General features: G+C 44.1%; 1 protein-coding gene across 1 annotated transcript in view; it reads left to right on the top strand.

Moving 5' to 3' along the window:
* hip1 (huntingtin interacting protein 1) overlaps nt 1-17,986 on the top strand; it is a 51,249-nt gene extending 33,263 nt beyond the window's left edge. The window contains exons 14-31 of the mRNA XM_085371327.1: nt 5-188; nt 326-414; nt 535-651; nt 824-925; nt 2,823-3,017; nt 3,153-3,300; nt 3,412-3,498; nt 3,647-3,754; nt 11,010-11,146; nt 11,246-11,356; nt 11,517-11,575; nt 13,188-13,281; nt 13,383-13,483; nt 14,299-14,404; nt 14,523-14,646; nt 14,737-14,798; nt 15,542-15,659; nt 15,750-17,986. Of these exons, the coding sequence (XP_085227453.1) occupies nt 5-188; nt 326-414; nt 535-651; nt 824-925; nt 2,823-3,017; nt 3,153-3,300; nt 3,412-3,498; nt 3,647-3,754; nt 11,010-11,146; nt 11,246-11,356; nt 11,517-11,575; nt 13,188-13,281; nt 13,383-13,483; nt 14,299-14,404; nt 14,523-14,646; nt 14,737-14,798; nt 15,542-15,659; nt 15,750-15,760 (1,953 nt within the window). The 3' untranslated portion in view covers nt 15,761-17,986. The remainder of the gene's footprint in view (nt 1-4; nt 189-325; nt 415-534; nt 652-823; nt 926-2,822; nt 3,018-3,152; nt 3,301-3,411; nt 3,499-3,646; nt 3,755-11,009; nt 11,147-11,245; nt 11,357-11,516; nt 11,576-13,187; nt 13,282-13,382; nt 13,484-14,298; nt 14,405-14,522; nt 14,647-14,736; nt 14,799-15,541; nt 15,660-15,749) is intronic.
* The last annotated feature ends 3,611 nt before the right edge of the window (nt 17,987-21,597 follow it).

The following is a 21,597-nucleotide window of genomic DNA, read 5'->3' as shown; positions in this document are numbered from 1 at the left end:
CCAGAGCGGCCGGTTGTGCCAGGCTCTGCGGGGGCGAGTCAACGAGCTGGAGGCGGAGCTTGCCGAGCAGAGCCACCTGAGGCTACAGGCTGTGGGAGAGAGCGAGTTCCTGAAGGCCGAACTGGACGACCTGCGGAGGGTCAGGGAGGACACGGAGAAGGAGCAGAGAAGCCTAACGGAGATTGAGAGTAAGGCTTTGTTTATTCTACACCGGCACATTATCTACTCAGTCAACGAGTCGAATTTTTGGTCATGGTCATCTGACATAGCCGCTTCACCTGCTGTGTGTGTGTCTCTCTGTATGTGTTCACGCGACTTTTACCAGGAAAAGCTCAGGCCAACGAGCAGCGCTACACCAAGCTGAAGGAGAAGTACACCGAGCTGGTTCAGAGCCACGCAGACCTGCTGAGAAAGGTGAGACCCTCTACTTCATGAGATCCTTAGATCGCAGTGGCCTCCTCGTGTCCTTTATTTCTGTCAAGCTGAGGATCTGCTGTCTGAATTACAAGTGTTTCTTTGTGTGTCTGTATGCAGAACGCAGAGGTGACCCGGCAGATGACGGTAGCTCGGGCGGCACAGGATGAAGTGGAGGCGGTGAGGAAAGAGATGCAGGAGAAGGTGAAGGCCGCTCAGGAGGCGGCGGACAGACAGGTGAGAACGAGGCTGGTTTGGTCATCACTGCCAAACGTGTACGGAAAGCAGTACGGTTTCGCTCCAAATGGTGTGCAGAGTTTGGTAAAGTTGGATTTTTCTGCCGCAAAGTGACCAAACAGGCTGTTGTTTTTAAGATGTCTGAAGTTTAATTTGGGCTTTTCTTGCTCAGGAGCGGGAGCAGCTCGAGCATCTTCAGGAGCTCCAGAGAGAGCTGGTCTCAAGCCGGGCAGAGCTGGACTCCCTGAAGACCAGCGTGGCCTCTTCGCAGCAGGTCTCCCTCTCCTCTCCTTTCTTCGCTCAGATCCTAAATCCAGATCCCGGAGTTGCTGTGAAAACTTACAAAACTAATTTATAGCCCGCTCCCTGCCCTTTAACATTAATCTATAAAAACACCAACTAACACAAGAGTGTGCGAAAAGATTAATGACATGGGTGACCTGTGTGATCTTTATGTATAAAGTCTTATAATGGGGCGCTGACACCACACACTCTTATTCTAATCATCAATTATTAAATGATCTCAGTCACTCTCTAGCTTGGCAGCAGAGAAGGGACAAAGTTAAATACAGCTGGTATCCTCCTGTGATCCTGGAGCACACCAAGCCTCAGATCTGCAGATTTTTCTTCGAAGGAGTCAGGCTTTCTTGGCATTTGTAAAGTGATCTAAAGCAATAATTCTCCAGGCTTTCTGAAAGTTTGTCAGTTTTTCATCAGACGCTGGTTCCGGTTTGACCCAGAGAGCTGTCAGGGGAAAACGAGGCTTATCTCTAATAAAGGTGCTCATAGCAAAGCTTGTTGGAATTAAACAAATGAGGGATGCTCAACACTTTTACACAGTACTTTTAAATGGTAACAACACATCCCGGACAATGACTCAAAGATAAATAACCGCTTTTCTGTCACAATCGCGCTCCATAAAAACACACTCCGTCCCCGTCCATCATCCACGCCCTCCATTTCTTTTTCATCGTCTCCTCTCTTAATCACGACTGTTCCTGTACGCGAACCGCTTCAGAGGCTCAAAGCGCAGCTTGTGTTAGAATTGAAATGCTAATTCGTTTGTTTGACATCAGCGATTGAATAAAACGATTTTCACAGTGGAGAAATTTAAACAGAAGCAATTGTTATGTATTCATTTTTTCCCCCTCACCGCCTCGTTTCTTTTCTTATTCGCCTCTCGGTTTGTTTGTTGTTTTTTTTGTCATTGCTGAGCTGAATAGAAAAAGTTGCAGAAAACAAAGAGAGAGCGAGAGATGAGAGCGGTAAAAATCTTGCACAAACATTAACTGCTTATGGAAACACGGATATTTAGTCCCTTACATTAGTGCAGCATTTCATTCCAGGATCTTAACTACGGATGTTTCAGAGGGGAGAAAAAAAGCTGGAGCTAACGAGATCATTTACAGGAAAATTCATAACGGGATAAGCGTAATTTAAACATAAATAAATAAATAAATCCCTGAATCATGCTGTTAACCCTCAGGATCCCCGACGACTGTACCGTTTCTCTGCACATGCTCTGTTCCCTGTGCCTTTCATCCGTCTCTCAGCCTCCCACTCCTGACTTCCTATTCTTTGCAGCATCCACTTATCAACTCCATCACTCTTTCTGTCCTCCTCCGCCTCTCTCCAGTTCTTTTCGCTCCCACAGCCCACATTTTATCGCTCTTGTCACTTTATTTTTCCTTCTCCCCGATGAGCAGCTCTCACACCGCAGCTTTAAAAAGCCTAACAGTTCTGTTTCTTCTTCATTTCCTCCTCTGTCTGTCGGACCTGCCGGCACCCAGGCTGTAAGTCTTTCACCTTTTCCTGCTTTTACACTTCACTATCTACCTGCAAATAAAAGGGCAGGCACTCGGCTCAAGTTCCACTGCTCTCGTCCAAAGACAGGAGGATGTAGCTACATTACAAAACCACAAATTCCCAGAGTTCCTTTATTTAAAGGTCAACCCCAAAGCTCTGGGGTCTGAGACAACATGGTTATTGTGGTTAAAGATGAAGTGGGGTTTTTTTGTGTGTGTGTTTGGGTTTTTATAGTGAGGTCAGAGCTCTTCCTGATCCCGACAGCTGTGAATTATCCTGACCATCCAAATCGTTTCCTTCTGTTGTTCTTCTCACTTCATTGTTTTTGTTTCGTAATCCCTCCATGTTTTATTTCCTCGACACAGTCGAGCGAGGTGCTCGGCACTCAGCTGGCAGCGTTGGAGTCGGAGAAAGCCGAGCTGGTCCAGTCGTTGTCGAAGGTGGAGGCGGAGCTTGCGGCCCGGGGGGAGGAGCTAGAGCGGGTCCAAAGCTCGCTGGTGACTGAAAGAGAGAGCAGGGTGAAGAGTGCTGAAACCCTGCAGAACCAACTCAATGAGAAGGTGATGAATTCAAACATCTCCCCTTGTAAACTTCTTAATTTTAGTCACTTTAAATCGAGCACGTGGGAGACGCGAGCGGCTCTGAGTGTGCAGATTGCGATGTTTGTAAGTTTGACTGTGTGCGTTTGTCCACAGGAGAGCAGGGAGCAGGCGTTAGAGAGCCAGCTGGCAGCGGCTCGTTGGGCCAGCCTGCAGGGCGCCGTGGAGGAGGCGGAGAAGATCATCCAGGACAGTCTGGCTCAGATAGACGACCCGGCGCACATCAGCTGCACCAGCTCGGCAGGTCAGAATCTGACGTGTGGATTCTGTGCAGTGCAACTGTGAACATCACCTCTTTGTGTAGCAGCGTGTTCGTGTGCATGCGCTCATCAAGTGTGTCGCTCCATCTCTGCAGACTACCTTGCATCCAGGTGTCAAGCCTCCTTAGAGTGTATGGAGAGATTAAATTCTACCAGAGTGGCCTTCCTGGCTGACAACACGGGTGAGACGAAACAGAATGTGAAAGAAAAAAATTAGTTATTTGTTTGTAATTTGTTATCTTTTAAAATCACGCTGTGTTAATGCTGTTAAATAAAGCTGATGAATATTTGTGATAATTTTTACTTTCTTTTTTCTGCTGTTTTGTGCAGGTGTGTCTGAGCTGGTGCGTGCAGTGACCCAGTCTGGCCACCTGGTGGGTGACACCATAGTTCAGGGTAGTGCCACCTCCCACATGGTGCCTGTGGAGCAGGCTGACGGTAAGATTGTTCTCTGTGAGAGGTACAGAGAGATGATTTCAGTTTATGGAGATTTTCATTTCCTTACTTATCTGAACTGTTCTGATCCTTACACTCACTGGTCACTTTATTACGTACACCTTGCTAATACTGGGTTGGACCTGTTTTTTGCTTCAAAACAGCCTTAATTCCTCATGGCATGCTTTAAATAAGGTGCAGAAAACAACCTACAGAGATTTGACATGACAGCATCATACAGCTGCTGCAGATTTGTGAATCTCTCGTTCCACCACATCCCAAAGGTGCTGTATTGGATGGAGGTCTGTTGACTGTAGAGGTCATCTGAGTACAGTGAAGTCACTGTCTGCTTAGTGATGTGAAATCATCATCAAATCTAATTAAAAGCCAATCTAAATAAATGAGCCTTAAGCTGCTTTTTAAAAGAATAAATACATTCAAGGCGACGTAATGATGGAGGGAGAGCATTCCACAACCTGGGGGCCACTGCTCTAAAAAAAATCTCCTCTGGTCTTAAAACGTGTTTGTGGAACTACCAACAGCCTTTGATTAGATGATCTCAGGCTGCGAGAGGGAGCGTGGGGTTCTAAAAGATCAGAAATGTAGAAAGGGGCATCACAATTCAAAGCTTTAAAAGTCAGTACCAAGATTTTAAAATGAATTCTAAAATGTACTGGAAACCAGTGTAATGAACATAAAACTGGTGTAACGTGCTCTCTTTTTCGTGTCTTAGTTAAAAACCTTGCAGCAGCATTCTGGACTAACTGGAGACAGTCAAGATTCCAATAAGCCAGAGGACTAATGGCTCAGAAGGCCCAAATGAAGCTAGTAATGTCCAAATATCTAGCCTATATTAGTTAATATTCATTAACCTATGTAAAGAGCACTTTTGCTCTGTTTCAGGTAAAGTGTAAATCTGCACCATTTTCTATTCGTCTTTTTTCTGCTGCAGCAATCAAAGTCTGATTTATTAATGACAAACCAGTGGTAGAAGCATAATAACATCAAGAAAACTGGACAGTTAAAGGATTTTTTTCTTTATACATTAAAAAAATTTATTGTTTGATGATCTGAAATGTTTAAGTGTGACAAACAAATACAAAAAAATGATTTTTCACACCATTGTCATATAAAAATGACTCACTTCCTTCATTCTGTTCATTGACCCCATTGTGAACCACTAAAATGTTTTATAGTATGTAGTATATACATATATATATGTATGTAATATATATTTATTTTATTTATTAATTTTTGGGTTTGTTTTGTTTTTTGCACTAAATTAGACAACATCAAAATAGCGTTGACATTTTTGTTATTTGTGTTTTGTAATCTTTATAAAAACCTAGAAAAAAACACCTCTTAATCTTTGGTATATGGCGAGGTGCTGTGGACATCCAAGTTTGTGATTGTGTAGATTTTTCAAATCAATACCATGGTTGCATCTACTGAAAATCTCTGTGAAGCTTAAATCTCAGTGACCTTGACTTCAAGGTCAGAGGTCAACTTTTCTGAAAATTGGAGGCGTTTCACATTTATAACACAGGTATGTCTACTAGGAGGCTCCAATTTGTATGGAATTTATTTCTGTAAACATGGTGTTTTAGGTCGGATTAAGGGACTGATGTGATGGTAAGGTGTCCGCTGCTCTGCTTTGAATATTGGAATTGCTAGTTCCCCTAGAGTTTTGGCCACCCCAGCAATCAGAAGATTCCCTATGAGCAAGCATTTAGCGACAGTGGGAAGGAAAAACTCCCTTTAAAAAGGAAGAAACCTTCGACAGAACCAGGCTCAGGAAGGGACAGCCCTCTGTCACGACTGGTTGGGGTGGGGGGAGTGAAAATTTAAAAAAAAAGCCAAAGTGATAATTATTGGAGCAGCTTAATTAATATTTCCAGTGTAATTTGCTGTTAATATCCTTTTCCAACCCCAGTTTGTGTTTTTATCACTTTGGTCCAGGGTGGAAGATGCCATGCTGGAGATTGACTCTGTATGGTTTTTCAGTGTTGATACTTGGGAACCTGTTGGAGAGGCCAGGGCTGAAAAAGGGATGCCGTAGAACCTGAGAGGGTGTTATCCACTGGTGTGCATCCAAGGCCAACATCTGTTTAATAAGGCTGACAAATAAGCGTTGGCCATCTTCGGGTCCTCGTCTAAACATCATTATTTGTTCGAGGTCATCCAGACGTTTAAGTTTTATGTATCTTGTCTCCAAAGATTCATATCCTGTCTCATATTTAAATTGTTGGGCGGTCTTAAATGTCCAGCGCTGTTGGTTGTAGTTGTAGTTGTCTTTTGTGAAATAGTCTTCAGTGTACACGCCAGGATCGAGAACATGATCTGGTGGCTGACCCTGAGTCTCTATGATGAATTTCAAAACATCATATTTTTTCCAGGGTAGAGTGGCACGCCTGTACCGAGCTCCACAGCCACCAGCCCCAGAGACCACATGTCACATGCTTCATTATAAGGAAGGCCAAGCATAACCTCAGGTGCACTATAACCAACTGTCCCCACACGGTCACCAGGCATCACTGCAGACGCAGGACATGCGAGGCCAAAGTCTATAAGTCTGACTTTGACTGGAGACTCATAGCGGTTTACAACCATGATGTTTCCAGGTTTGAGGTCAGCGTGCACTATTCCCAAAGAACCCAGGTGGGACAGAGCATTTGTGAGTTGACCTAAAATTGGCCTGACTTCGCTTATGGGGAGACACCGGTTATTCGGGTCCCCTATGTAGTCCCACAGGCATTGATCTAGGAGTTCAAATTTCAGGCAAACCCGCTCTCTGTCAAGGAAAAAGCCGTTCCATTTAACAATGTTGGCGGCATCTGGATCCAACCTTCTCAGCTGCTCCAGGATGAAAATTTCCTTTTTTGCCTGTTGCAGAATATCAGTGCGGTTCTTGTTCACCTTAATAGCCACAGCTTGGTTGGTTTTGGTATCACGGCATTTGGCTACAATACCAAAGCCCCCTTCTCCGAGGAAAGCCTCTACCTTGTAGTGGTTTCCCAAAATGCTCCCTTCAACTATTTCAAGCTCATCTGAGCTGAAGGATGGGCTGGCTGACGTGTGTACGAATACTTGCTGAAAATTCAACCGAGTTTTGGAAACTGCAGTTGATTTTCTCTGATCTCTTGCATTTCAAGTTTGAAGGGTGCTGAAAGACCACAGGGTTTTGTGGTCTTTCGGCACTAATGTCAATGCAAGGGGAACTCTTAGGGTTGAAAAAGGGATGCCGGAGAACCTCCGACGGTGTTATGCGCTGGTGTGCATCCAAGGCCAACATTTGTTTAATTAAGCTTACAAACAAACGTTGGCCATTTTCAGGTCCTCTTCTAAACATCATAACTTGTTCGAGGTCATCGAGACGCGTCAGTTTGATGTATCTTGTCTCCAGGGACTCATATCCTGTCTCGTACTGAAATTGCTGGTCAGTCTTAAATGTCCAGCGCTGTTGGTTGTCGTTGTCTTCAATGAAATAGTCTTCAGTGTACACGCCAGAGTCTAGAACATGATCTGGTGGCTGACCCTGAGTCTCTATGATGAATTTCAAAACATCATAGTCTTCATTTCCAGGGTAGAGTGGCACGCCTGTACAGGCTCCACAGCCACCAGCCCCAGAGACCACATGTCACTTGCTTCATTGTAAGGAAGGCCAAGCATAACTTCAGGTGCACTATAACCAACCGTCTCCACACGGTCACCAGGCATCACTGCAGACGCAGGACATGCGAGGCCAAAGTCTATAAGTTTGACGTTGATGGGAGACTCATGGCGGTTTACAACCATGATGTTGGATGCAGAGGATAAGATCCAAGAAAAGATTTACTTATCTGTCAGCTCATCAGCGAGCAGCTGCAGAATCACAGGTGCAGCTTGGCAGGGGATGGAGAGTGAAGACACAAAATCAACAATGACTTATGGCAAAGAGACAGTCTCAATGTTATTCTTTATTTTTTCTCAGTGTCTTCTTGGGGGTATGTGTATATGTGTACGTGATATTAAATGAATGTTTAAGTGCAGGACACTGGGTATACCGTATTTTTCGGGCCGAAAGGCTCACTGTCGATAACGGGCCTGTTTTCATACATAAGGTGCATTAAGCGAAACAAAACAGTCAGATAAGTCAAACTTTACTCTACTCAATATTCTTGCTTCCTCTTTTCCGTACCATTGATTCATTAATGTTGAATTCTCTCGCAGCTGCTCCAACTTCTATCGAGTGGGAAAAAGTTAGCGTTCATCCACTGGTTTCACTGTGCTAATCTTATGGTAACATAGCTGTGTCGCTAGCGATCACGTAGCACATCATTATATACCAGCTAGCCCAACTTCAGTAACCCTACAGAAGTCATTGCTGTTTAGTTTTCGGCCTTCATTTATGTTAGAAGTGGTAGCAGAGCTGTACGTTTTAATTTGTTCAGAAATCTCCCAGAACATGCTACATCAATGAAGTTAGCTCGCTAGTTTCTAGCGAGCTAACTTCCTGCTAACTGTTTGATATTTCTCCTTCCACAACACTGACACTGAAAAGCTGTGTGAAAATGGATCTAGCTAGTGACAGCTGCCCTCTCCTCTTAGCCACAGCTTACTTCTTTACCCAGTTCTTCATGTTGACCATGTCTGCACACATAAGTCCATTGATGATTTAAATATGCGTTAACTTGCGCTTTTGAACAGCTGTACCTAATAAAGTGACCATTAAGTGTATGTCTGTTTATCGTGTGGCGGGACACTCACATTGCAGTCGCAAATAGTTCTTTAGTCGTGTTTTAAATACAGAATGTGAGCCAAAACAGGCCAGAATAGAACAAAAGTGCTGACTTCATGCAGATGTAATGTTTTCGCCCTCGGGGAGATGGCAAGTCTAAACATGCCCAAATATAATAGAGTTCTGGCCAGCACTTATTTTACTGCAACAAAAGAAAAAAACAAAACCTAAACACTGGGTCAAAACCACAGGCTGCAGAGGCTAAGGATCAATGAGGAGCACTTAGCTTTGACTCGGTGTGTGTGCTTCCATACATTGCCTGTGGAGCCTGTTTACAGTTTAGAGCAGGGGTGTCGAACGTACGGCCCGCGGGCCGGATCAGGCCCGCAAACGGGTTTAATCTGGCCCATGAGATGATTTTGTAAAGTATAAAAATGAGCATCAATTTTTCAATAAAGAAACTGCTGTTCCAATTGTGTCCATTGGATGGCGCAATAGCAATTGTGAGATACTTTGTTTTGCCCACGAAATTTAAACCTGATGTGCTTTGGCACCCTTATTGCCCCAATATGTCTCTGTCAAAAAAGAGAAAAGTGGATGCAGAGTGTTCCAAGAAAAATGGTCATCCTCCTATTTATTCACGGGAGTGAATGGGAAAGCTGTATGTTTGGTGTGTTCCCAGCATGTTGCAGTGCTGAAAGAATATAACCTCCGTCGCCACTATGTGAGTCTTCATGCCGACAAATATGACAACTTTCAAGGGCAGCGGAGAAGAGAGAAGGTGAATGAACTGTTGGCGGGTCTGAAGAAACAGCAGTCTGTGTTTACTCACAGACATCAGTGATGCTGCAGTGAAAGCTAGCTACCTCATTGCTCATTGCGCTGGACAGGGTCGGAGTGGACTGGTCCCGCGCTGTCAGCCTGGCTACAGATGGTGCGCCCTCAACGATCGGGAAGAAATAATGGATTGGATTTATATAGCGCTTTTCAAGGCAGGCGTTGTAAAAAAAGTTCAGAGATAAAGTGCAATCTGCAAATGGAGGACGTGATTTTTGGACTTTTCACTGTATTTTGCACCAGGAGGCTTTGTGTTGCAAGTCACTGAAAATGGATAACGTCATGAAGGTGGTCATCCAAACTGTTAATTTCATCCGATCCAGAAGCCTCAATCACCGTCAGTTTGACAGTCTTCTCAGAGAGAAAGACCACATCTATGGCCTGCCATACCACACTGAGGTAAGATGGTTGAGCCGAGGTGCTGTGCTGAGGCGTTTCTTTGATTTACGAGGAGAAATTGTTGTTAAACGGTTTATGGAAGAAAAGGGCAAACCAGTGTTAGAATTTCATTCCGCAGAATGGATGCAGGACCTTGCATTTATGGTGGATGTTACAGAGCACCTGAATAACTTGAACAAACAGCTGCAAGGACGCAACAAAGTTGTCACGCAGTATTATGACAGCATGCGTTCTTTCAAGTTGAAGCTGTTATTGTGGGAGACGCAGCTCACTTCCCCTGTCTGAAAAATGTGTGCACGATGTGGCAGATATGAAGCGGTTTAAAGATAAAATAACGGGACTGTTACTAGTTTGAGCAACGATTTCAGATTTTTGGTGAACTGGAGAAAGACTTCAAAGTTTTTTGCTCGCCGTTCACCGTGAATCCCTTTGATCTGCCCGTCCGGATCCAACTTGAAATAATAGACTTGCAGTGTGACTCGGATTTGAAGGGCAAATTTGCCGCAGGTTGCTTGAACACATTCTATCAGGATCTCTTGCCAGGTTACCCCAACTTGACAGCCCTCGCTGCAAAACTGTTGTGTATCTTTGTGAGCAAGTTTTCTCTGTAAAGAGCACATCCTGAAGTTAGCTGACGCTCAGGATGTGAAGCCTGATATTGATGAGCTGGTGAAAGCTAAAAGATGCCAGGTATCAGGAGTCAAATAAACTATGCAACCCCACTGAAAGTGCTGCATGAGACTCCCTGATGTAGTTCTGTGATCTGTGATATACGTCTGTGAATCACTGAGGCACTGTGTGTTTGTGTGTTCTTTGTCCTCAGAATTTTCAAATAACTTGATGTTTTATGATTATTAGCTATGTTGTGCCTGTACTATTTTGAACATACTGTCCACAGGCTCTAGATTTATTTTTATGTTGATCGTATTAAAACAAAGAAAACAATCTGAAGTTGTTGTTTTTAAGTTATATATACAATGATTTTACCAGTCCGGCCCACTTGAGAATAGACTTTTCTCCATGTGGCCCCTGAACTAAAATGAGTTTGACACCCCTGGTTTAGAGCAAATCATCTGGCTGTCAGGTGCTGCAGAGTTATATTTTGGCTTCCTCCTGTCAGAGTGTTCGTCTGCAGCGGTTGACACGTCTGAGGAGATATCGGTTTAATTAACACTCCAGCTTCAGCTGCTTGTGGCACAGTCATATCCCAGAGTTCAGAGTATAAATCTGGTAGCTCAAACACTTAGTGTGTGTGTTTGTGGATTTATAACCCGTGCATCCTTCCTGCCCCTTTTTGTGTGTCAGCCCTGTCAGAGAGTGTGAAGGTGTGCGGGGCTGAAGCTTTGGCTCTGCTGGGACTGATGAAGCAGCAGGACGGCCTCGCTGCAGCGGACAGCGGCAAGCTGAAGGCAGCTCTGGAGGCCGTCCTGGCCACGGCAGAGGTGGGTAGAGATAAAGAGTCGCTCTGTCTCCGCAGCCGCTTTGTGATACGATGGCTAATTTCTCCCTTAATGTGAATACTTGACTTTCCGCTGTTTCAGAAATTGCGTCCTCAGGGTTTGGAGCTGCAGCAGGGGGAGCTGGGAGACCTCGTGGAGCAGGAAATGGCTGCCACTTCTGCCGCTGTGGAATCAGCCGCTGCCAGGATAGAGGTGCATAAGTGTGTTTGGGAGGGGTGTTTAACTTTGGTCATCAGGCACCAGGTGTTTGTGCGAGTGTCCAGTGTGAAAACATTGTCCCCTGTTTGACTTTGCAGCAGTATTAACCTCTCACTCTTCTCCCCCCCTTATGCTCCTCTGTGCGCGCCAACAGGAAATGCTCAACAATTCTCGAGCAGTTGATACAGGAATCAAGATGGAGGTCAACGAGAGGTAATGCTCAGATTAGGACTTGTTTTTTTTGGAGGGGGGGCACCGCACGGAAGCTGAGCAGATTATCTTTTTCCTATAACATCATTTTTAGTTAAATGTGGGTTTCCAAAGATAACTGACTGTCTGGCTTTTAAAGCAGCTGCAACCGTGAGCCTTTCTACACTCATGCAACAGCGTAAAACTCGGACGAGCGGACATTCAGCGACCTTTAAATGAGTTCAGAGTCATGTAATGTCCTCGCTCTAACCAGGCAGCACCCTCCTCCTAAAGCAAACAGTCACACAGTGCACTGAAGCTCTGATATAGACCTGCCAAACATAGCACAGACAACAACACCACATTTTACCTCTAATTAGAAACAAACTTCAACCTCAAGCTTTTTAACTTCCGGTGGTTTTGTTTTGGTTTCTCTTTCCTGCACAGCAGCAAAATGCTTTTGAACTTTAGAAGAAGTTGAGTCATCTCCAAAAACTAACTCAGCATCTTCTTCAACAACAAGAAGCTCTCCACAAACCTTCACCAAAGCAGTGTTTACCTTCAAGGGAATAGTGCTGTAAATAACTAGAAGTCACTATATAACATGATACTACAGTATATTTCCTGAAAATACTTTCTTTATAGATATAACACATTTTGATGGAGAGGTCAGAGGTCAAATGTGACACAATACGTTGACGATACACCCCACACTTGTAAGAATCATAGTTTCTAAATTGGAGGCTTTTTGTTAATTTTCCACCAATAAATGTTTAAGTGAACTTTGAAGATGTGAGCTAAATTTTAATGGATTGTTAACATGACCTCACTCTACACCACTACAAAGTGTCAGAATGACACACACGCATACAAACATTACCAAAAATGTGCAAATGTTGTGTTTTTTGGTGGCGTTTTGCCTCCTTGGCAGAGGCGAGTGTTCCTAAGAGAGCGGCGAACTCCTCCATCTCATTTTGAATAAATAACACAGACACAAGCCTGCAGGTATCTGTTTGTATTCTGATGTGCGCAATCTGAGGAAATGAAGCGGGAAAGGAAAGGGAGATGGTTTTCATCAACCGCGAGATGTCGGATAGTCACCTGCTGAGTGCTGATGTGTGAAGAGTTTCATAAATTCAACCACAAAACCAGGACAAAGCTTGACATTTGAAGCCAGCCTGACACTTGTCTTCAATGCAGTATTCTGTCTTTTCAGCCTCATTAAATAAACGTCGGCCGTTTGTCGGACCCACAATAAAAAAAGATCGGGTTGATTAGGTTTCTCTGGTATTCATCCAGGCTGTGTATTAACTCTGTGTGCAAATTAAGCTAATTAAACTTTCTCTTAACTCTCAGGGTGACTTAATTATTCATGTAAAAAAGGAAAAAAGTGTTTAATCTGTAGCTGCTGTGGGAGATGATCATGCAGAGGAACAAACAGCCACTACAGCTGTAACCAAAACAAAACACACAAACTGCACTGAGGATTTGGGTCAGTGGTGCATCAGTCGTGCATTAGCTATCGCTACAAGCTGCGTTCAAGATATCTGCAGGTACAGCTTCTGAGCTACATCAGGCTTGCTTGAGCTGGAGAGCTGCAGGCAGTGATTGTCTTCTGCTCTGTCGCCCTCTGCAGGATCTTGGCCTCCTGCACAGAGCTCATGCAGGCCATCAAGGAGCTTATTTTGTCTTCCAAAGATCTGCAAAGGGACATCGTGGAGAGTGGAAGGGTGAGTCACACTGCAGCTTTATGTTACTGGTATTTTAGCATAGTTTAAATAAACTCAATATCTAACATCTAATTTAAACATGTTTGGTGTTTGTCCACCAGGGGGCAGCCTCCATGAAGGAATTTTATGCCAAGAACTCACGCTGGACCGAGGGCCTGATCTCTGCCTCCAAAGCGGTGGGATGGGGCGCTACAGTCATGGTGTAAGTAGCCTTCCTCTCCTCTGTGAGTCTTCCTCACAGCAAAGTATTAAAGTGCTTGAAGGCTGAGTGCTTGCTGTGGGAAAGTTGTTGATGATGATGATTATGAGCAAAGAGGAGACTTTTTTTTTAATTTTATTTTAGAAGAAGATTGATAAAGCGAACACTTTAAGGCTTGTGAGGTTATTTACAAAGTTTTAGTTTCTTCTGAGCGTGATGCCCAGGAGCTCTGGCTAGTGACAGGGAAGATGACATCGCAGATGCAGACTGCTTCCTCTGAAGCGTTCCTGGGCGCACTTAGAGATGGGATTAGGTCGGGCAGTCGTTCAAAGCAGAAAAGGAGCAAAGTGAAATTGTTCAGGCATCCAAGCAACCTCCTAGATGTGGCGTTGGTACAGACTCTGTTAGCTGAGTCAGTGTTCCCCAGGATGAGCTGCGCTCTCTGCTTAAAGTGCTGTATTTTCAACAAGTGGAATTGCCAAATACAAGAAACCAGTAAAACTATATTTAAAAAAACCTTTGAATTTCAACCACAGGTGGACAAACTTAACAGTTTTGTTCATGTCCTGTAGTAATGATGGCTGTTATCTAATGTTATGTAAATGTTATGCTATAAACACTTACCCTGATGTGGGGTATAGTTTATGTTTTAAGGAGTCGTTTTCGTTGTTTCTATGTGTGCTTTGGTTTAAGATGCTAGCCGCGTTAACACTATAAAAATCTCCAGTGTATAAAAACTCTGTTTCCACTTCCTTTCTAGCTTTAAATTAAAATCAGAGCTTCCCTTGAGTTTGTTTTGCACTGTGTTGTTGTTGCAGGGATGCTGCTGACCTGGTGGTTCAGGGCAAAGGGAAGTTTGAGGAGCTGATGGTGTGCTCACATGAAATTGCTGCCAGCACAGCACAGCTCGTGGCTGCTTCCAAGGTGAGCAAAGAAGTTGAGCTTTTTTGAGAAAGCTGAAAACGTTACTTTAGCAGTTAACTCTAGGGAAAGATGTTAAAGATTTCACGTCTCTCGCATTATTGCTGCTCTCCTTCTGCAGGTAAAAGCAGACAAAGACAGCACCAAGCTGCACCGCCTGCAGCAGGCGTCCCGCGGCGTCACACAGGCCACCGCGGCCGTCGTGGCCTCCACTAAGTCTGGGAAGTCCCAGATTGAAGAGACAGGTGAGTTTTAGTTTCCTATTTCCTGCTACCTTAAAAAAGAAAGGAAAAAAAACCAAACAACCACAAAATATTTATGCCGGTCTTTTCTAGACACTATGGACTTCTCCAGCATGACTCTCACCCAGATCAAGCGACAGGAGATGGATGCACAGGTGAGCGAGCAGCCGACAGTCTTAATTAAATCAGGAGGTGACCGTAACTTCATCCGAGAAGCTTTTCACAAGGTGCCTTTCATTGGACGTGGAGTAAAAATAGTCTCTCCCTTTTGGCCCCAAAATAATCACAAAGTCTTATTTTTAACGAGCGAGCCGCTCGGGTAGGCGTGCCGATCCGAGACTCTGAAGGTTCGTTTTTCATCGTGAGTGAAGCCAAGGTTCATGTGAACACTTGAGTCTGTGTTGTGGCTTTGCTTCACCCACACTGAAAGAAAAACACGGGAAGCTCTGAACCTTCTCTCACACACACAGACACACACACACAGCTCATTGTTGGAAACGCACACAGGGCTCCTATTTTAAGATGTGTGTTTTAGTTTAAGTCAGACCTGTTTAAACAACAGCTTTCATCTGGTTGTTTAGAAGGTTTTCTCTCACTCACACACAAACACACGAGCCTGACATAATTCAGCCTGGATGACAGTTGGATTTTCCGTGTTTGAGAAAAGTTAAACAGCTGTATCTGTATCACACCGTGACACCCATAAACCCACGCTGGCAGCTGTGGCTGCGTTACGTACAGTTTTAAATGTAATAAATCATCAGCTGTTGCTCGATGAAAGGTCGTCTTCTCCCTTGTTTGTTCAGCTTCGAGCCGATCTGTTTATAGTTTTTCGTTTTCCAGGATTTGAGAGGGGAAAGTGATTAACAGTCCTGTGAACGTGTCGGCGTCTCCACAGGTCCTGGTTCTGGAGCTGGAGACCCGTCTGCAGAAGGAGCGAGAGCGTCTCGGCGAGCTGAGGAAGAAGCATTACGAACTGGCCGGCGTAGCAGAAGGCTGGGGCGAGGATGAAGAGGGTGGGCACCTGCGTTACAATTTATGCACGGTTTTAAAAAAACCGTAGCAACAAAAACACTTAAGATCTGTCTCCTCCTCGTCCTCCACAGGCACAGGCTGATCCCCGCCACCGGTGTCGTCACCCCACTCCTCCTCAACCCAGAAGACCAGCTTCTGTCTGCCTCTTTCTATTTATAGACACACTTTTCAGCCTTTCTTCTCCCTTGTTATTTTTTTAATTATTATTTGTTTGTCTGTTATCCAAGCCAAATGAAAAGGTGCTTCTTTTCTAAACCCGCTTCTCCACCCATGTCCCGAAGCTTCCATAAAGGACAGCACCAAGGGCTCAGCAACAGCGGAGGATGGGTGGGGGTGTTAGTGGTATCGGAGGGACGAACACGTGCACACGAGGAACGGTGTGAAAGACGACCCACAGCCCGGCTTCGCGGCCTTCCCCCCCGCTCCTCCTCCTGGACTGTGTTGGGAAAACTCAGCGGCGAGGTCTCTTATTGTCGTTTCCCTCCTCGCTGCACAAGTTCTACTCGTCATCCCGGGACGCACCGCACAAAGGCCGAACTCTGAGGAGCAGGACGGAGGGGGGAGATGAGTCCACCCAGCCCACATTCGTGTCTCCGTAACATAGACGGCGTGCTCTCCCATTTAAAAACAGATGTTTTTGTCCTGCGCGTGAAACCGCGGGAGCCCGAGACGCTTCTTTTTTTCTCACTGTGAGTTCTCACCTTATTGAGTCCGCTTCGCTGGACTTTCTGCCTTTCACCTCCTCACCATTGTAACGACCATGACTGTTAACTTAAACACCGACCCCTCCCACACACACAGACACACCCCTGATTTTTGGTCTTTATATTAATAAGCGCTCAAATAGAACGGTCCATGTGCAGGAGGGTTGGGTTGCAAAGTAGCACACACACACACACACACACACACACGGTCCCTGTGAACTACCTCATGCTACATCATTGGAGGTAGCCGTGCATCAGGGGAAGGTTTAGATGAGCAGGTTTGCTGAAAACACTAATAACATGGGTCTGATTTTTCAGATTTTCCTTCTTATACTGGTTAAACTGGGGAACAGGGTAGCGAGAGGCAGCCCTCTTTATTATCGTTATTTTTTTTAAATATAGAGCTCGTTCTGATGTCTTTTTCTCTTCATCAAAACACGAGTTTTGCTCCTCGGTTCAGTAAAGACAGAGACCCTCCTCTGCTGTCTCGTCACAAGCTTAGCCCAATAAATCAGCAGGAGAAGAAATATCCATGAGAACTTTGACCTTTCTTGAAGTCAGACTTAAACGAGGACTCGAGGCCATTCCCGCTGCACAAACCTTTAGATCGGCCCGGTTTGATCACGTGACCCAGCCTCTCGCCACGCACAGCGGGGGACCGACTGCCGTTATTTTCCCTGAATTCCTTCTCTGAGTGACAGAGGGATCACGGGGTCTGGGACGAAAGCAAACTGCAGTGTTTTTTCAATAGCTTCCTAAAGACCAAGTAGCTGTGGACATAAACTACAAGCCTCCTGTTGTTGGAAATAATATTTTGCTTGCTTTTAAGGATTCGGTTTAACTTAAACAAAACAGTTAGTTTCCTAACTTCCTGCTGAACCCGACGAGCTGCCGTTTGGCTCTGGACTCTGAAACCTGAGACGAGCAGGCGTTTATCTTCAACCCTCAACACGTTACTTACCTTCTTTCTATTCGATGACCCGCGGTTGGTGGTGGTGGGGGTTTGTCTCTCTGTGTCTTAACGTACTTTAGTTTTGGACGCTCCGCTTCAGCTGCATATCTCTAAAAGGTTGTGACACTGGGTAATTTAACAGCTGCTGGTCGAATAGTATTTGCCAATAATAATAAGAAGTATTATCTGCAGTGCTATTGAGTCCAGGTCTTTTTGTACTAAATGATTTTTAGCTGTAGTCTGTCACTTCTTCCACATCTGGACAACACATCTGGTAGCTGACTTCAGTAGAAGAAGAAAACCTCCATAAAAGAAAGGAGCATTTTCTTTGTATGGATTTTTTTTTTCCAAGTGTCTTGAAAGACTGGATTGCACCTCGAGTGATATTTTGGGTTTTATTTTATTTTATTTTATTTTTGCCCAAATTACCTTTTTATTAACCTCTCTCTCCCTCTTTGGCTCTCTCTCTGGTTCATGTCTGTTTAGTCCTACCAGCTCAGCCAGCCTTTCAAACTGCCTCACACTGTAGTCAGAGAGAAACAGATACTCACATAGCAACATTGAAATATGTCTTTGTATAATATACTAAAACTATGTTGGTGGGTTTGTTTTTATTTTTTCAGTTTTTAAAAATAAATATTTCAGCTCATTAATACAGACCATGGCGTGACTGCGTCTCCTTCTTTCCCTCGTTGGATCTTAGTTTGAGAAATGTTAGTATTCTTGGAAGACGTCAACGTTGCACAACAGTCACTGATTGATAAATTACTTTAGTCTTTGCTCCGTTAATCCTTTTACCTGATAACGCGGTGGTCGCTGGGCAGATTTTGAGGATTTCCAAGAAATAAGTGAATAGCTGGTGGAGATGACGTGCAGACAAGTGAAAACAATGGCATCCTTATGTGCATGAGAGCGCAGTGGTGGGAGGGTGCAGCGGGTGTAGGCTCAATAACCATATTTTACAGAAGCAATAACCCCTTCATGTGTGTTGGATCAGATTTAAAATCCTAATGCAGCTAATTGATTTTTCTTTTTCAGGAGCAGGGGTTGGGTTGGACTGTTTTCCAGTAAAAGGATTGACTCGAGTATTTTTTAAAGTGCTTTGTTGGCACTCACCTTTGCCTAGATTTTCTGGCCAATGAAAGACAAAAGAGGAAAAACTGCTAATGAATCAGCCTGAGCCACACCCTCCCCCACCGCACCGAGATATGGTTGGAGGCGCTGCGGGACTTGTGAGTAAATGAATCGGTGTAATCTAAAACCACTGTGCTGAGATTACATAAATCCCCAATCTGGGCTGCTCCAGGATCAAACGTGTCTCCTCATAAGAGCCTTAAATGCTCCTAACTGCAGTACAGCTGATTGCCACTGAGGAAGAAACAAAATACAAACAATACCACCTCACAGCAGCAGATCATCATTAACTCTGCTGGTAATGTCTGAGTTATAAACCCTGCTTGCAACTTTTAATCACAACACTATAGTTAAAGTCTGAGTCTTTCAGAAGCTGCTGATCTGCTGGGATTTTCCCACACACCCATCTCTATTGTTTATAGAGACCTAAAGGTCTCCTTTTCCAACCAAATATCCAGTAAGTGGCAGTTCACTGTGTAAAAATATCCTTTTGGTGTCAGAGGAAGATTGTCAAGCTGATTGGAAGCCAACAGCAGCTTGAATAACAACCAAGGTATTCAGAAGAGCATTTCTGAACATGCAACATGTTTCATAAAGCAGATGAGCCACAGCAGCAGAAGACCACAATCCTGTTGGCTAAGGTGAGAACACTGAGGACACAATTCAGCTCACCATAACTGCACAACTGAAGATTGGAAAAACATTGTTCTGATCAGAATTTCTGCTGCAACATTTGGACGGTAGGGTCAGTTTGGTGTAAAGGACCTGAAAGCATGGATTGTGCCAACAGATCAGGTTGGTGTTGTAATGGTGTCAGGATATTTTCTTTGCACACTTGGGACTCCTTAGTACCAACTGAGCATCATTTAAACATCACACCCTACATGAGTACTGTTGCTGCTCGTGTCAATTCCTTCATGGCCGCAGTCAAACCATCTTCTTATGGCTGCTTCTTGCATAATAATGCACCATGTAACACTGGTCAGATGATGATGAGTGAGTTTACTGTACTCAAATAAACCTCCACAGTCACCAGATCTCAATCCAAGAGAGACACTTTTGGGATGTGATGGAACGGGAGATTCACATGATGGATTTGCAGCAACTCTTTTATGCTATCATGTCAACATGAACCAAAACCTGAGGACTGTTTCCAGCACCTTGTTGAATTTTTGCCACAAAGAATTAAGGCAAAAAACGTCTCTATTACTACCAAGGTGTATCTAATAAAGTGTCTGCTGAGGGTGATTCAAACATTTATTTAATTTCAAAGTGTACAGGTGTGCTACAGAAATGCATCCCCTCTCTGTGACGGTCACAGCTGCAGTCAGGTGCAGACAGGCCACAGGTGTGCTCTGTTTACAGTCAGCAGCGACTGTAAACCTGCAGGCCCAAAACAGCAGTAACCCTTTTGTAGGTCAGTAAATCCTGTAAGCTGAGAGTGTTGAGCAGCAACAACAGCAACAGCAACAGGCTGAGGATCTGTAGAGCGGCACACAGCTAATCATAGCGGCACACAGCTAATCATAGCGACACGTGACATCTGAGGATCAATCAAAAATACGGTGAATACAATCAGGGCAGAACAGCAGATCAAAGGGCAGTGCGCACAAAGACGTTCGTCAGATGTGCAAAACATGTTTCTGAATATCTTAACACGTGTCTATACAAAAAGAAGTGACCCTTCTGTCTGGTGCACGCTTCGGTCATCTCCACTTTGAGACCGAAACAACATGTCATGTACAAGTGAAGCACATTTAATAAATGAACTTTCCAAAAGCCTTTAAACTGTCCTCTCAAAGGTTGTTCAACATTATTGTTGAAATGACAAATATTCACTTTTTATTGTTAGCATTAGTTGTTACCATGGCAATAAAGCTTAGAGGACACCTTAGCCTAAATTCACTAATGTTAAAATGCATGCATAAAAATGTTATGCTGTCTCTACAGACAAAGAGATGTCATTAAAGCAGCTCTCTCTCTTTAAAGAGCCCTACATCAGTACATGTTGTTCCACTCCCCTCTCAGTGGCTCAGTGTGCAGCGGTGCTGAACTGTTTTGCTTTGTGCTGCTGTTGTGTCACATGGGTTATGTAGTGGGTGGTGCCTGTGAGAAAGACAGGGCTGAGCTATTTATAGCCTCTGCAGTCTCTTACAACAGGTCTCCTGGCAGCAGCAGCAGCACAGCCTCGGTCTGTCTGAGGATTCAGCAGGGACCAAGAAGCCCCACGTATGCAGCATTTTTTTAGATCAGTGTTTACACTGACAGGTTCAGCACGATGGTTCACACAGATGGAGATAAACTGAACTGTAGTAGGTTATACAAGAAGAAAAGCATACAGCATATAGCAGGTTCTGCACAAAGCTTTGTGAAACTGGCAAGAAGAGTAACTAGTAAACAATAGTGGTTTCAGAGAAACTTATTTTTTCCAAAGAGCTGCTGGTGACATATAATTGCATCCATCCTTTGCACATGAAACTAAAGCCACTGCTGTCCCCTGTGCACGTGGTGGTGATTCACATTTTCTTTTTTCGATTGTGTGTGTTTTCATGTGTTTGTTTTGCTAATGTGCTTCATTAGTTTCTCATTTGAAGGCCTCATGCAGTGCAGATCTCTCCCTTAAAGCTGCATCACAGCTGGTCTTATACAAATCTGTTTTTATTTTTGTGCACATTACACACAGTTAGGTCGATTGGTTTTTGGATAATTCTTTCTGTTTTTTATAATTCAAGGGGTGGAACAAAAAACACTTTAACAGATTAAAATAACAAAATCGCAATAACTATTTAAGAATTACAGTCAATTTTCAGTCTCAACAGTAACTCATTGAGAGGCAGTTGCATGGCCATGTGAAGCCCATTATCTTGTATTTGTTATTTGCTTACTGGAGCTCTCAGTAAGCAAATCCAAAAAGATGGCAGTACAAACAAAGGAGGCCGTCATTAGGCTGAACAACCAAAATTAAAGCCTTCAGCTGCCAAATCAACAGTCTGGTTGAGCAGCTGAGCGATACCAAAAGACCTGAAAGACCACAGAAGACAACTAAAGTGGATGATCACAGAATTATTTCCATGGTTAAGAAGGAAATCCTTAAAATCTAACCAATTTAAAATCTCTCTGCTCAGATCC

Source organism: Diplotaxodon limnothrissa, linkage group LG14 (genome assembly GCF_057381915.1).
Source record: "Diplotaxodon limnothrissa isolate DT_005_m linkage group LG14, D_limnothrissa_male_GT1.1, whole genome shotgun sequence".
Classification (NCBI taxonomy): domain Eukaryota; kingdom Metazoa; phylum Chordata; class Actinopteri; order Cichliformes; family Cichlidae; genus Diplotaxodon; species Diplotaxodon limnothrissa.
This window is presented reverse-complemented; position numbering and strand designations above follow the sequence as displayed.